At 53.6% G+C, this 13,502-nt stretch overlaps 1 protein-coding gene across 1 annotated transcript in view; it reads right to left on the reverse strand.

Annotated features, from left to right (window-relative positions):
* tp53bp1 (tumor protein p53 binding protein, 1) overlaps positions 1-13,502 on the reverse strand; it is a 99,627-nt gene that overhangs the window by 16,399 nt on the left and 69,726 nt on the right. Inside the window, 6 exon segments of the mRNA XM_078429838.1 lie at positions 3,665-3,829; positions 5,866-6,122; positions 6,124-6,174; positions 7,082-7,138; positions 7,140-7,235; positions 12,133-12,528. Coding sequence (XP_078285964.1) covers positions 3,665-3,829; positions 5,866-6,122; positions 6,124-6,174; positions 7,082-7,138; positions 7,140-7,235; positions 12,133-12,528 — 1,022 coding nt within the window.

Raw genomic sequence — 13,502 nt, forward strand, 5'->3', positions numbered from 1 at the left:
GTAGAGTGAAAGGAGAGATTTCGACCATGATGTCGAGAGATAAAGGACAATGAATGATATTGCAAAGATCATCTAAATATCTCGTTTTCCTTTCCCCCCAAAACTTCCTTTAAACTTTGCCCCCCCCCCCCTCACCTTGAAACTCTACCCTCGAGTCTGTGACATTTTGAATGCATTCAAGAGAGAGCTAGATAGAGCTCTTAAGGATAGCGGAGTCAGGGGGTATGGGGAGAAGGCAGGAACGGGGTACTGATTGAGAATGATCAGCCATGATCACATTGAATGGCGGTGCTGGCTCAAAGGGCCGAATGGCCTCCTCCTGCACCTATTGTCTATTTTCACTTTGGAGATAAAGGTTCTGATTATCTACCCCGTCTCTATGCTTCACAATGTTACAAGACTTCTATCAGGATTCCCCTCAGCCTCTGACCAAGTCAATCCATTTGTTCAACGTCGTCTTATAGCAGCATCATATGAGGTTGCAGGGTGACTTGGACAGGTTGTGTGAGCGGGTGGATGCAGTTTAATGTGGATAAGTGTGAGGTTATCCACTTTGGTGGTAAGAATAGGAAGGCAGATCATTATCTGAATGGTGTCAAGTTAGGAAAAGGGAACGTACAACGAGATCTGGGTGTCCTAGTGCATCAGTCACTGAAAGTTAGCATGCAGGTACAGCAGGCAGTGAAGAAAGCTAATGGCATGTTGGCCTTTATGACAAGAGGAGTTAAGTATAGGAGCAAAGAGGTCCTTCTGCAGTTGTACAGGGCCCTAGTGAGACCGCACCTGGAGTACTGTGTGCAGTTTTGGTCTTCAAATTTGAGGAAGGATATTCATGCTATTGAGGGCGTGCAGCGTAGGTTTACTAGGTTAATTCCAGAATGGCGGGACTGTCATATGTTGAAAGACTGGAGCGACTAGGCTTGTATACACTAGAATTTAGAAGGATGAGAGGAGATCTTATCGAAACGTATAAGATTATTAAGGGGTTGGACACGTTAGAGGCAGGAAACATGTTCCCAATGTTGGGGAGTCCAGAACCAGGGGTCACAGTTTAAGAATAAGGGGTAGGCCATTTAGAACGGAGATGAGGAAAAACTTTTTCACTCAGAGAGTTGTAAATCTGTGGAATTCTCTGCCTCAGAAGGCAGTGGAGGCCAATTCTCTGAGTGCATTCAATAGAGAGCTAGATAGTAGCTCTTAAGGATAGCGGAGTCAGGGGGTATGGGGAGAAGGCAGGAACGGGGCACTGATTGAGAATGATCAGCCATGATCACATTGAATGGCGGTGCGTACAGGCTCGAAGGGCCGAATGGCCTACTCCTGCATCTATTGTCATTCGGGTAAATACTTACGAAAAGCATTTTTTTTTTAACCAGAACGCTGTCTTTACCAGAAGGATGCATGGATTAGAGGGTTTCAAGGGTTACCATACAGCCTTACTAAGTGTAAAGCAACAAGACACACACAGTAAAATGTAACACAGCAGATTCCACATTCCTCACTGTGCTGGAAGATGATAAAGTTCAATCTAAGGTTAAGCTAAGGTGGAGCCATCGGTGGAGAAGGAGCACTTGGCCGCTGGCTGGGTGAGGTAGTTGAGGCAGTTCATTGGCTATATTTAAGAGGGAGTTAGATGTGGCCCTTGTGGCTAAAGGGATCAGGGGGTATGGAGAGAAGGCAGGTACTGGATACTGAGTTGGATGATCAGCCATGATCATATTGAATGGCGGTGCGTACAGGCTCGAAGGGCCGAATGGCCTACTCCTGCACCTATTTTCTATGTTTCTATGTCACGTGGGGCAGTGACGTCACCCTTTGTCCCTTATTTAGGAGTGAAGAAGTTGGCAACCTTTCTAATATGGGACAAGGGCGGTCCCGTATGGGACAAACCAATTTAGCCCAAAACACGGGACGTCCCGTCTCGTAAACGTTGGCAACCCTATGTTTAAGAGACTTTTAAAAAGGCACGTGGAGTGCAGGAGATAGAGGTGATTGGATCACATACAGGCAGATGAGACGAGTTGAACTTGGCATCTTGGTCGGCAGAGGCATTGTGGGCCGAAGGGCCAGTTCCTGTGCTGTACAGTTCTGTGTTCGCGACACTGAAATAGTCAAGGCCTGGACAATACCACCCTAATGTAAGCAACCAGCATTAGTGGGTGGGAAAAAGGGTATTGATGCGACGGGCCGAACGGCCTGTTTACCTGCTGTACGGGCCATTTACAGTGCCGATACCCTGATCATGTATCCGCACACTGTAAATGGCTCGATTGTAAATCGTGCATTGTCTTTCCGCTGACGCTGACTGGATAGACAATAGGTGTAGGAGTAGGCCATTCGGCCCTTCGAGCCAGCACCGCCATTCAATGTGATCATGGCTGATCATTCTCAATCAGTACCCCGTTCCTGCTTTCTCTCCATACCCCCTGACTCCGCTATCCTTAAGAGCTCTATCTAGCTCTCTCTTGAATGCATTCAGAGAATTGGCCTCCACTGCCTTCTGAGGCAGAGAATTCCACAGATTCACAACTCTCTGACTAAAAAAGTTTTTCCTCATCTCTGTTCTAAATGGCCTACCCCTTATTCTTAAACTGTGGCCCCTTGTTCTGGACTCCCCCAACATTGGGAACATGTTCCCTGCCTCTAACATGTCCAACCCCTTAATAATCTTATACGTTTCGATAAGATCCCCTCTCATCCTTCTAAATTCCAGTGTATACAAGCCTAGTCGCTCCAGTCTTTCAACATACGACAGTCCCGCCATTCCGGGAATTAACCTAGTAAACCTACGCTGCACGCTCTCAATAGCAAGAATATCCTTCCTCAAATTTGGAGACCAAAACTGCACACAGTACTCCAGGTGCGGTCTCACTAGGGCCCTGTACAACTGCAGAAGGACCTCTTTGCTCCTATACTCAACTCCTCTTGTTATGAAGGCCAACATTCCATTGGCTTTCTTCACTGCCTGCTGTACCTGCATGCTTCCTTTCAGTGACTGATGCACTAAGACCCAGATCACGTTGTACGTCCCCTTTTCCTAACTTGACACCATTCAAATAATAATCTGCCTTCCTATTCTTACCACCAAAGTGGATAACCTCACACTTATCCACATTAAACTGCATCTGCCATGCATCCGCCCACTCACACAACCTGTCCAAGTCACCCTGCAACCTCATAGCATCTTCCTCACAGTTCACACTGCCACCTAGCTTTGTATCATCGGCAAATTTGCTAATGGTACTTTTAATCCCATCATCCAAGTCATTGTAAATAGCTAGCACGCAACAAAAGCTTTTCACTGTACCTCGGCACACGTTTAGTTTAGTGATACAGCGTGGAAGCAGGCCCTTCGGCCCACCAAGTCTGCGCCAACCAGCAATGCCCGCACACTAAGACTATCCTACACACACTGCAGACAGATTACACGCCACCTCCAGTTTAAATTCCATTTGGAACCAAGAACACTCACACCGAGCCAATTAACCTCCAGGGCGTCTTTGGGAAACTGAAGATCTCGGGAGGAAACCCACGCAGGTCACGGGGGGAGAACGCACCGACCGACAAGCACCCGTAGACGGGAACGAACCTGGGTCTCTGGCTCTGTGAAGCAGCAACTCTACCGCTGCGCCACCGTGACGATCAAACCAAACCGAAGACTCACCTCCCGAGGGAGGCCCTGGATGGAGGTCGTCCCCGCCTGCCCCTGCCCCGGGGAGCTGGGCTTCTTGGCATTGGCCTGGTGTTCAGAGAAGCCTCCTCGCTCTCTGCCACTCCGGTCAGCGGGTGCTTCAAAGGCGACCAGTTGTGCGGCCCAAACCTCCGAGGACTGACGTTACAACACAACAAAACAAAATGGTGAAAGGCCTGGATAGAATGGATGCAGAGGAGGATGGTTTCCACTGGTGGTGGGGGGGGGTCAAGGACCAGAGGGCACAGCCTCAGAATAAAAGGACGTTCCTTTAGGAAGGAGAAGAGGAGGAATTTCCTTGCTGAATCTGTGGGATTCATTGCCACAGACGGCCGTGGAGGCCAAAGATACTAGAGGAGCAAGATAGACCACTCGACCGTAGTCCCTGCCCCGGGAGCTTAGTTTAGAGACACAGCGCGGAAACAGGCCCTTCGGCCCACCGGGTCCGCGCCGACCAGCGATCCCCGCACACTAACACCATCCTACGGGACCATTTTTACATTTGCCAGGCCAATTAACCAACCAACCCGTACGTCTTTGGAGTGTGGGAGGAAACCGAAGATCTCGGAGAAAACCCACGCAGGTCACGGGGAGAACGTGCAAACTCCGCACAGACGGCGCCCGTAGTCGGGGTGGAACCCGGGTCTCCGGTGTTCGCTGTAAGGCGGCAACTCTGCCGCTGCGCCACCGTGCCGCTCCCGAGTGGGGCGGTGTAGAGGGAGCCCCCAATGTCAGGTGTGGTTTGAGATAAGTGTACCAAGTGTCATAGACCTTGGTAGACACAAAATGCTGGAGTAACTCAGCGGAACTCAGCTCAAAAGGAATGGGTGATGTTGTGTCGGGTCAAGACCCTTCTTCAGACCGAGAGTCGGGGGAGAAGGCAGGCACAGGTTACTGATTGTGGACGATCCGCCACGATCACAATGAATGGCGGTGCTGGCTCGAAGGGCCAAATGGCCTCCTCCTGCACCTATTTTCTATGTTTCTAGATGGAATAGCAGAGAGGGAGGAGCGCGCGGGGGGGGGGACAGGGAGGAAGGAGCGTGCGGGGGAGGAGACAGAGAGGGAGGAGCGCGCGGGGGGGGGGAGACAGAGAGGGAGGAGCGCGCGGGGGAGGAGACAGAGAGGGAGGAGCGCGCGGGGGAGGAGACAGAAAGGGAGGAGCGCGCGGGGGGGGGGGAAGACAGAGAGGATAGGTGTGAAAATGATGGATCAAAGCAGACGAAGTTCAAGGAGACGTAGAATGGTTCATTGTTAGGTGACAACGAGGCATGCAGTCAGTAATATTTAACCAAGAGGACAGTGGATCTAGTCAGAGAACTAGGGATGGAAAGAGAGGGAAAGCAAGGGTTACTTAAAGATAGAGAAGTCAATGGGGTTACCACTGGGGCGTAAGCTGCCCAAGCAAAATATGAGGTGCGGTTCCTCCAATTTGCGCTGGGCCTCACTCTGACAATGGAGGAGGTCCAGGACAGAAAGGTCAGACTGGGAGTGGGAGGTGAAGTTAAAAGTGCTGAGCCACCGGGAGATCATGTAGGCTTAGGCGGACTGAGCGGAGGTGTTGAGCGAAACGATGGCCGAGCCTGCGCTCGGTCTCGCCGATGCACAGGAGTCCACACCTGGAACGGCGGATACAGTAGGTGAGGTTGGAGGAGGTGCAGGTGAACCTCTGCCTCACCTGACAGTCGGGGTCCCTAGACGGAGTTGAGGGGGGAGGTAAAGGGACAGGTGTTGCATCTCCTGCGGTTGCAGGGGAAGGTACCTGGGGAGGGGGTGGTTTGGGTGGGAAGGGACGAGTGGACCAGGGAGTAGCGGAATGGTTGAACGATGAAGTGGGTGGGGGTGGGGGTGTGAATCACAGGCTCTAAGATGCACTGTTCCATCAGCACTTGAATTAAAGGGGGGGCCGCATGCTTCCAAATTAAAGGGGGCACGCGTGTCCAGATGAAAGGGGGGCACTCGTGTCCAGATGAAAAGGGGCACGCGTGTCCAAATTAAAGGGGGCACGCATGTCCAAATTAAAGGGGGCACGCGTGTCCAAATTAAAGGGGGCACGCGTGTCCAAATTAAAGGGGGCACGCGTGTCCAAATTAAAGGGGGCACGCGTGTCCAAATTAAAGGGGGCACGCGTGTCCAAATTAAAGGGGGCACGCGTGTCCCGGTGCGGGCCCCACCTGAGTTTGTTGTGGGAGCCTCTGCCCACGGGCATGGCGAACTCTCGCAGGTCGGGGCCCCCGTTCCGGCCCCTGGCCGCCGCAGTGCCCCGGCTGCGCTCCTGCTGCACGGCTGCCCCGGCGTTGCTGCTGCCGCCGCTGCTGTGGGCCAACGAGGACAGGCTGCTGGACACCCGCAGCAGGCTGCAGGCCTTGGAGGACATGGAGCTGACATCGGCCAGGTCTCCCGACGACAGGGAACCGGCAGCGCGCGACGGGGGACACCTCGCCCTCAAACTCCTGCGCTTCACGCACGGGATCCTCACACTCCTGTGAACACACGGGCACGGGCGCACACACAGACACACACGCACACGCAGTTGGTCAGGCACGTGTACAAACTGGCACTGGGGGGCACTCTCACACCCCCCAACACCCAACCCAACCACACCGCACCCTCGCCCACTCCCCCACCCCTGTCACAGGTCCCAGCACCGGCCGCCCTCACCCCCTTCCTCTCTCACACCCACCTCTCCCTCTCACCCCTCTCTTCCTCACACCCCCTCCCCCTCACCCTCCCCTCCCTCCTCACACTCCCCTCCCTCCTCACACTCCCCTCCCCCTCTCATCCGCCACCCTCTCACATTCCCCCTCCCTCTATCAAACCCCCCTCCCCCTCTCATACCCCCACCCTCTCTCAAACCCCCTCTCTCTCACCCCCCCCCCCTCCCTCCCACACTCCCCCTCCCCTCACACCCTCACTCTCCCCATCACTGTATGTTTCTTTTTTTTTTCCTTTTCCTAATCAGATGTGCAGCACTTTGGTCAACGTGGGTTGTTTTTAAATGTGCTGAACAAATAAAATTGATTTAACTTGACACTCCCCCTCTCCATCACACTCCCCCTCCCCCACACCCCCCTCTCCCACACCCCCCTCTCCCTCACACCCCCCCACCTTCTCCCACTCCCCCTCACCCTCTCACACCCCCTCCCTCCCACCTTCTCCCACTCCCCCTCTCCCCTCTCACACCCTCCCTCACACCCTCCCCCCCCCCACCTTCTCCCACTCCCCCTCACACCCCCTCCCTCACACCCCCCCTCCCTCACAACCCCCTCTCACACCCTCCCCCCCCACCCTCTCCCACTCCCCCTCCCCCTCACACCCCCTCCCCCTCACACCCCCCCTCTCACACCCTCCACCTTCTCCACACTCCCCCCCCCACCCTCCCCCCCTCACCTCGGTCTCCTTGCGCCCCACCTCCTTGCCGTCCACGTAGAAGACGTCTGTGATGAGGCCGTGTGACCACGGTCCGTACCTCACGGATGGTGCGGACCCTCCGGTGCAGGTGCCGGCCGGCGGGCGGGGGCGGCAGCTCCGGCTCCTCCTCCCCCTTCACCACAGGGTCGGGGATGGCACGGGACGAGGCGGCAGAGAAGAGGGAGAGAGGGGCGAAGATCACAACCATCAGCGCGGGCAACAGAAGACACACAGCTCACTGGAGCAGCATTAGGCCACTCGGCCCAGCAAGTCTACTCCGCCATCCAATCATGGCCGATCTATCTCTCCCTCCCAACCCCATTCCCCTGCCTCCTCCCCGTTACCCCTGACACCCGCACTAATCAAGAACCTGTCCATCTCTGCTTTAAGAATACCCACTGACTTGGCCTCCACTGCCGTCTGTGGCAAAGAATCCCACAGATTCACCGCCCTCTGACTAAAGAAATTCCTCCTCATCTCCAAGTGCTGGAGTAACTCAGCAGGTCAATAGACAATAGGTGCAGGAGGAGGCCATTCAATGTGATCATGGCTGATCATTCTCAATCAGTACCCCGTTCCTGCCTTCTCCCCATACCCCCCGACTCCGCTATCCTTAAGAGCTCTATCTAGCTCTCTCTTGAATGCATTCAGAGAATTGGCCTCCACTGCCTTCTGAGGCAGAGAATTCCACAGATTCACAACTCTCTGACTGAAAAAGTTTTTCCTCATCTCCGTTCTAAATGGCTTACCCTTACTCTTAAACTGTGGCCCCTGGTTCTGGACTCCCCCAACATTGGGAACATGTTTCCTGCCTCTAACGTGTCCAACCCCTTAATAATCTTATACATTTCGATAAGATCCCCTCTCATTCTTCTAAATTCCAGTGTATACAAGCCTAGTCGCTCCAGTCTTTCAACATATGACAGTCCCGCCATTCCGGGAATTAACCTAGAAAAACCTACGCTGCATGCCCTCAATAGCAAGAATATCCTTCCTCAAATTTGGAGACAGGCAGCATCTGTGGAGAACATGGATAGGTGACGTTTCACAGAGTGCTGGAGTAACTCAGCGGGTCGGGGCAGCATCTGTGGAGAACATGGGATGGGAGATGTTCAGGTCGGGACCCTTCTTCGGACTGATGGAGCGTGATTGAGGCCGACAACCAGATGGGAGGGAGCAGGAGTAATGTTCAGCCAGTATCTTGAAGGCTGTCAACTGAACTGCAGGAACCCCGCACAACACAAGAGCAGAGATGGGGGCAGGTGAGAGGGAGGGAGTACCTTTGACTACCAGCTCTGAGGAAGAGGCTACAGATGGATTGCTGGCTGCCTGACATAGGAAAGAATCACCAGCTATGCTGATAAAGTCTTCCCTCAGTGGCACAGCGAGTAGTGTTACTGCCTCACAGCGCTGGAGACCCGGGTTCGATCCCGACCTCGGGTGTTGTCTGTGCGGAGTTTGCACGTTCTCTCCGTGACCGCGTGGGTTGCTGGTGGGTGTTCCGAGTTCCCTCCCACATCCCAAAGATGGGCATTTAATTGAGCGCTGTAAAAATGGTGTGATTGAGTGGTAACCAAATCAAAGGGCAAGCAAGTGAGAATAAACACGTTGGGGCTCAGGGAGAAACAGCGAAGGGTAATGGGAAAAGAAGACGGACACAAAATGCTGGAGTAACTCAGCGGGACAGGCAGCATCTCTGGAGAGAAGGAATGGGTGGCGTTTCGGGTCGAGACTCATCAGTGAAGAAAGGTCTCAACCCGAAGCGCCACCCATTCCTTCTCTCCAGAGATGCTGCCTGTCCCGCTGAGTTACTCCAGCATTTTGTATCTATCTTCGGTTTAAACCAGCATCTGCAGTTCCTTCCTACACAATGACACTTCACTGGTGGGTGTGGGATCGTGTTGATCCATGATAGCGGGGATCGCTGGTCGGCGTGGACCCGGTAGCCTAAGAGTGCCTCCCAATATATATCGCGATAATGCCCTGATTAATCCAACTAATCTGAGAAACTCACTGCTGCTCTGCAAGATTTCCGTTGGGTGCAGTCGTGAGCTGAGCAATAATCTTATCGATACGTATAAGATTATTAAATTTTACCGAAACGTATAAGATTATTAAGGGGTTGGACACGTTAGAGGCAGGAAACATGTTCCCAATGTTGGGGGAGTCCAGAACAAGGGGCCACAGTTTAAGAATAAGGGGTAGGCCATTTAGAACTGAGATGAGGAAAAACTTTTTCAGTCAAAGAGTTGTGAATCTGTGGAATTCTCTGCCTCAGAAGGCAGTGGAGGCCAATTCTCTGAATGCATTCAAGAGAGAGCTGGATAGAGCTCTTAAGGATAGCGGAGTCAGGGGGTATGGGGAGAGGGCAGGAACGGGGTACTGATTGAGAATGATCAGCCATGATCACATTGAATGGCGGTGCTGGCTCGAAGGGCCGAATGGCCTCCTCCTGCACCTATTGTCTATTGGGGCCTGTTTCCGCGCTGTATCTCTAAACTAAAAAACAAAACTAATGAGGTGAGAGGGGTCGCTTTCTGGCACCCATTGGCTGGACAATCGGGGGGGTTGTTTTCTAAACTATAGGAAGGGGCTCTGAGCTGCCGGAAGGTTCAAAGTAACTCCAGCAATTCCAAAACAAGGATGAAAGACCAAAGAGAAATGTCGATCTCTAATGAATGATTTCAAACATGTAAAATCCGCATGGAACCATTGAATGGGACGGTACAAAGAGCAGTGAGTTAGTGAGACAAGTGTAGGGAGGAACTGCAGGTGCCGGCTCAAACGGAAGATGCTGGAGTAACTCAGCGGGACAGGCAGCATCTCTGGAGAGAAGGAACGGGTGACATTTTGGGTCGAGAGCCACCTTCAGACGTCACCCATTCCTTCTCTCCAGAGATGCTGCCCGTCCCCGCTGAGTTACTCCAGCATTTTGCTTGTCTCTTCCAATAAGTAAAAAAACACTTTGGGTTTTCTCAGAGTGCCTCCCAATATATATTGTGATCATGTCCTGATTAATCCAACTAGTCTGAGAAACACCGCTTGCTCTACAAGATTTCCATTGAGTGCTGTCGTGAGCTGAGCAATAATCACGAGGGTGACCCAGCCCCATGTGAGAGCCAGATTCAGGGTGCAGGTCAAACGTACAACAGGATTGATGGGGGAACTCCCCTGAGACCCGCAGGGACCCAATGGGCCGAATGGTCTCCTCTGAGTTTAACAAGGTAACCTGGGCTTATTTACTTCCAGTGGCCAAACACGCTCTCCTCCCCCAACAGGAGAGATAGAACAACTCTCCTGAGAAATATTCCCGGCAGACCCATCCGCCCGGATCACAGTGTTGTGGGACAGTGAGGGGCAGTGGTAGAGCTGCTGCCTTACAGCGCCCCAGAGATCCGGGTTTGATCCTGACCTCGGGTGCTGTCTGTACGGAGTTTGTACATAGAAACATAGAAAATAGGTGCAGGAGTAGGCCATTCGGCCCTTCGAGCCTGCACCACCATTCAATATGATCATGGCTGATCATCCAACTCAGTATCCCGTACCTGCCTTCTCTCCATACCCCCTGATCCCTTTAGCCACAAGGGCCACATCTAACTCCCTCTTAAATATAGCCAATGAACTGGCCTCAACTACCTTCTGTGGCAGAGAATTCCACAGATTCACCACTCTCTGTGTGAAAAAAACCCATTCTTCACTCCTAAATAAGGGACAAAGGGTGACGTCACTGCCCCACGTGACATAGAAACATAGAAAATAGGTGCAGGAGTAGGCCATTCGGCCCTTCAAGCCTGCACCGCCATTCAATATGATCATGGCTGATCATTCAGCTCAGTAGCCTGTACCTGCCTTCTCTCCATACCCCCTGATCCCTTTAGCAAAAAGGGCCACATCTAACTCCCTCTTAAATATAGCCAATGAACTGGCCTCAACTACCTTCTGTGGCAGAGAATTCCACAGATTCACCACTCTCTGTGTGAAAAAAAACGTTCTCATCTCGGTCCTAAAAGACTTCCCCCTTATCCTTAAACTGTGACCCCTTGTTCTGGACTTCCCCAACATCGGGAACAATCTTCCTGCATCTAGCCTGTCCAACCCCTTGAGAATTTTGTAAGTTTCTATAAGACCCCCCCTCAATCTTCTAAATTCTACATGGGTTCTTCCCGGGTGCTCCGGTTTCTTCCCACACCCCAAAGACGTACAGGGTTGTAAGTTAATTAGCTTTGGTAAAATTGGAAATTGTCGCTAGGGTGTGAGTGTGTGTCGGATAGCGTTAGTGTACGGGGTGATTGCTGGGAAGGGGCGAACATGGTGGGCCGAAGGGCCTGTTTCCGCGCTGTATCTCTGAACAAAAACTGAACTGAAGCTACTGCAGGGACTCAACTTGTGGCCTCCTCTGCCGTTATAAGGTGACTTGGTCCCGTTTATCATCAATGGTCACTATGTATCGGCAGGGGAGAGTTGTGTAGGAAACACAACTCCTCCACAAGGAGGAGTGTAGATGTTGGTACAAACCGAAGGTATCACAAAATGCTGAAGTAACTCAGCGGGTCAGGCAGCATCTCAGGAGAGAAGGAATGGGTGACGTTTCGGGTCGAGACCCTTCTTCAGACTGATGTCAGGGGGGCGGGACAAAGGAAGGATATAGGTGGAGACAGGAAGATAGAGGGAGAACTGGGAAGGGGGAGGGGAAGAGAGGGACAGAGGAACTATCTACAGTTGGAAAAGTCAATGTTCATACCGCTGGGCTGCCCAAGCGAAATATGAGGTGCTGTTCCTCCAATTAGCGGTGGGCCTCACTATGGCACTGGAGGAGGCCCAGGACAGAAAGGTCAGACTGGGAGTGGGAGGGGGAGTTGAAGTGCTCAGCCACCGGGAGATCAGGTTGGTTAAGGCGGACTGAGCAGAGGTGTTGAGTGAAACGAACACCGAGCCTGCGCTTGGTCTGGGCGATGTAGAGAAGTTGACATCTGGAACAGCGGATACAGTAGATGATGATGATGAGGGGGGGGAAGGGGAGGTTCCAATACCTGACTGTGCAGCGTCTCCATGTCCCGCTCTCCCGTTCCCCGCCCCGTGTGGTAGGACGTGCTCCGGGAGCGCATCTGGGGCTTGCCGTGAAAGTCTTCGGTCTGGACCACCGCGTCGCGGGACAGGAGCCCGGTGCCGCCCGACCGGGCCGAGCCGCCGCTCGTGCCGGCACCGCCGCCGCCAGTCTGGGTGCCCGTGTGGACGAGCAACGGGGCCGCGGGGCCCCAGCGGTGCCCGCCCCTGTCCGCCGACTCCACGCCCAGCCTGCCCTGGGCCGCCGTCTCCGTCTGCTCCGTCCGACCAACCGGAGGGATGCGACGGACCTTCGGAGATCCCTCCGCCTTCCCTCTGCCCACTGGTAGCTCCTGGCTGCACAGATCTAACTCCATCACCTCCTGGATACACACAAAATGCTGCAGTCACTCAGCGGCACATTGCAGGTCGACACTAGGGGTTGCCAACTGTCCCGTATTAGCCGGGACAGCCCATATATTGGACTACATTGGTTGGTCCCGTATGGGACCGCCCTTGTCCCGTATTAGGCCCAGGGGGCACTGCGGGCCCCGGACACCGCAAGGCCCGGACACCAAGGCCGGAAGCCCGCGCGCCGCCTAACGGAGGTTGCATAGCAACCCGCCTCCTAGCCGCCATTGGTGGAGTGGGAGCACGTGGCCGCTGTCTGGGTGAGGTCGCGTGAGGCGCAGGGCGGTGACATCACCTTTTGTCCCTTATTTGAGAGCGAGATAGTTGGCAACCCTAGTCGAGACCCTTCTTCAGACAGAGTTAGGGGAGAGGAACTCTCGAGACATGGAAGGGTAAGTTGTGAAACAGACCGATCAAAGCAGGTGATGGTCGAATGGTTCATCGTTATCCGAGAGGAAGGTGACAACAAGGCACACAAACTAATATTTAATCAGAAGGACAGTGGAGCTAGTCGGAGAATTAGGATGGGGAGGGAGGGGAAGCAAGGGTTAATTGAAGTTAGAGAAGTCAATGTTCATACCGCTGGGGTGTAAGCTGCCCAAGCGAAATATGAGGTGCTGTTCCTCCAATTTGCGCTGGGCCTCACTCTGACCTTTCTGCCCGGGGCCTCACTCTGACCTTTCTGCCCTGGGCCTCCTCCATTGTCAGTGTGGGAATGGGGAGGGGGAGTTAAAGTGCTGAGCCACCGGGAGATCAGGCATGTTTGGCGGACTGAGCGAAACGATCGCCGAGCCTGCGCTCGGTCTCGCCGATGTACAGGAGCCGACACCTGGAACAGCGGATACAGTAGATGAGGTCGGAGGAGGTGCAAGTGAACCTCTGCCTCACCTGAGAGGACTGTCCGGGGGTGGGGGAGGTATCGGGACAGGTGTTGCATCTCCTGCGG

The sequence above is a fragment of the Rhinoraja longicauda genome, chromosome 38 (genome assembly GCF_053455715.1).
Source record: "Rhinoraja longicauda isolate Sanriku21f chromosome 38, sRhiLon1.1, whole genome shotgun sequence".
NCBI classification, from domain to species: domain Eukaryota; kingdom Metazoa; phylum Chordata; class Chondrichthyes; order Rajiformes; family Arhynchobatidae; genus Rhinoraja; species Rhinoraja longicauda.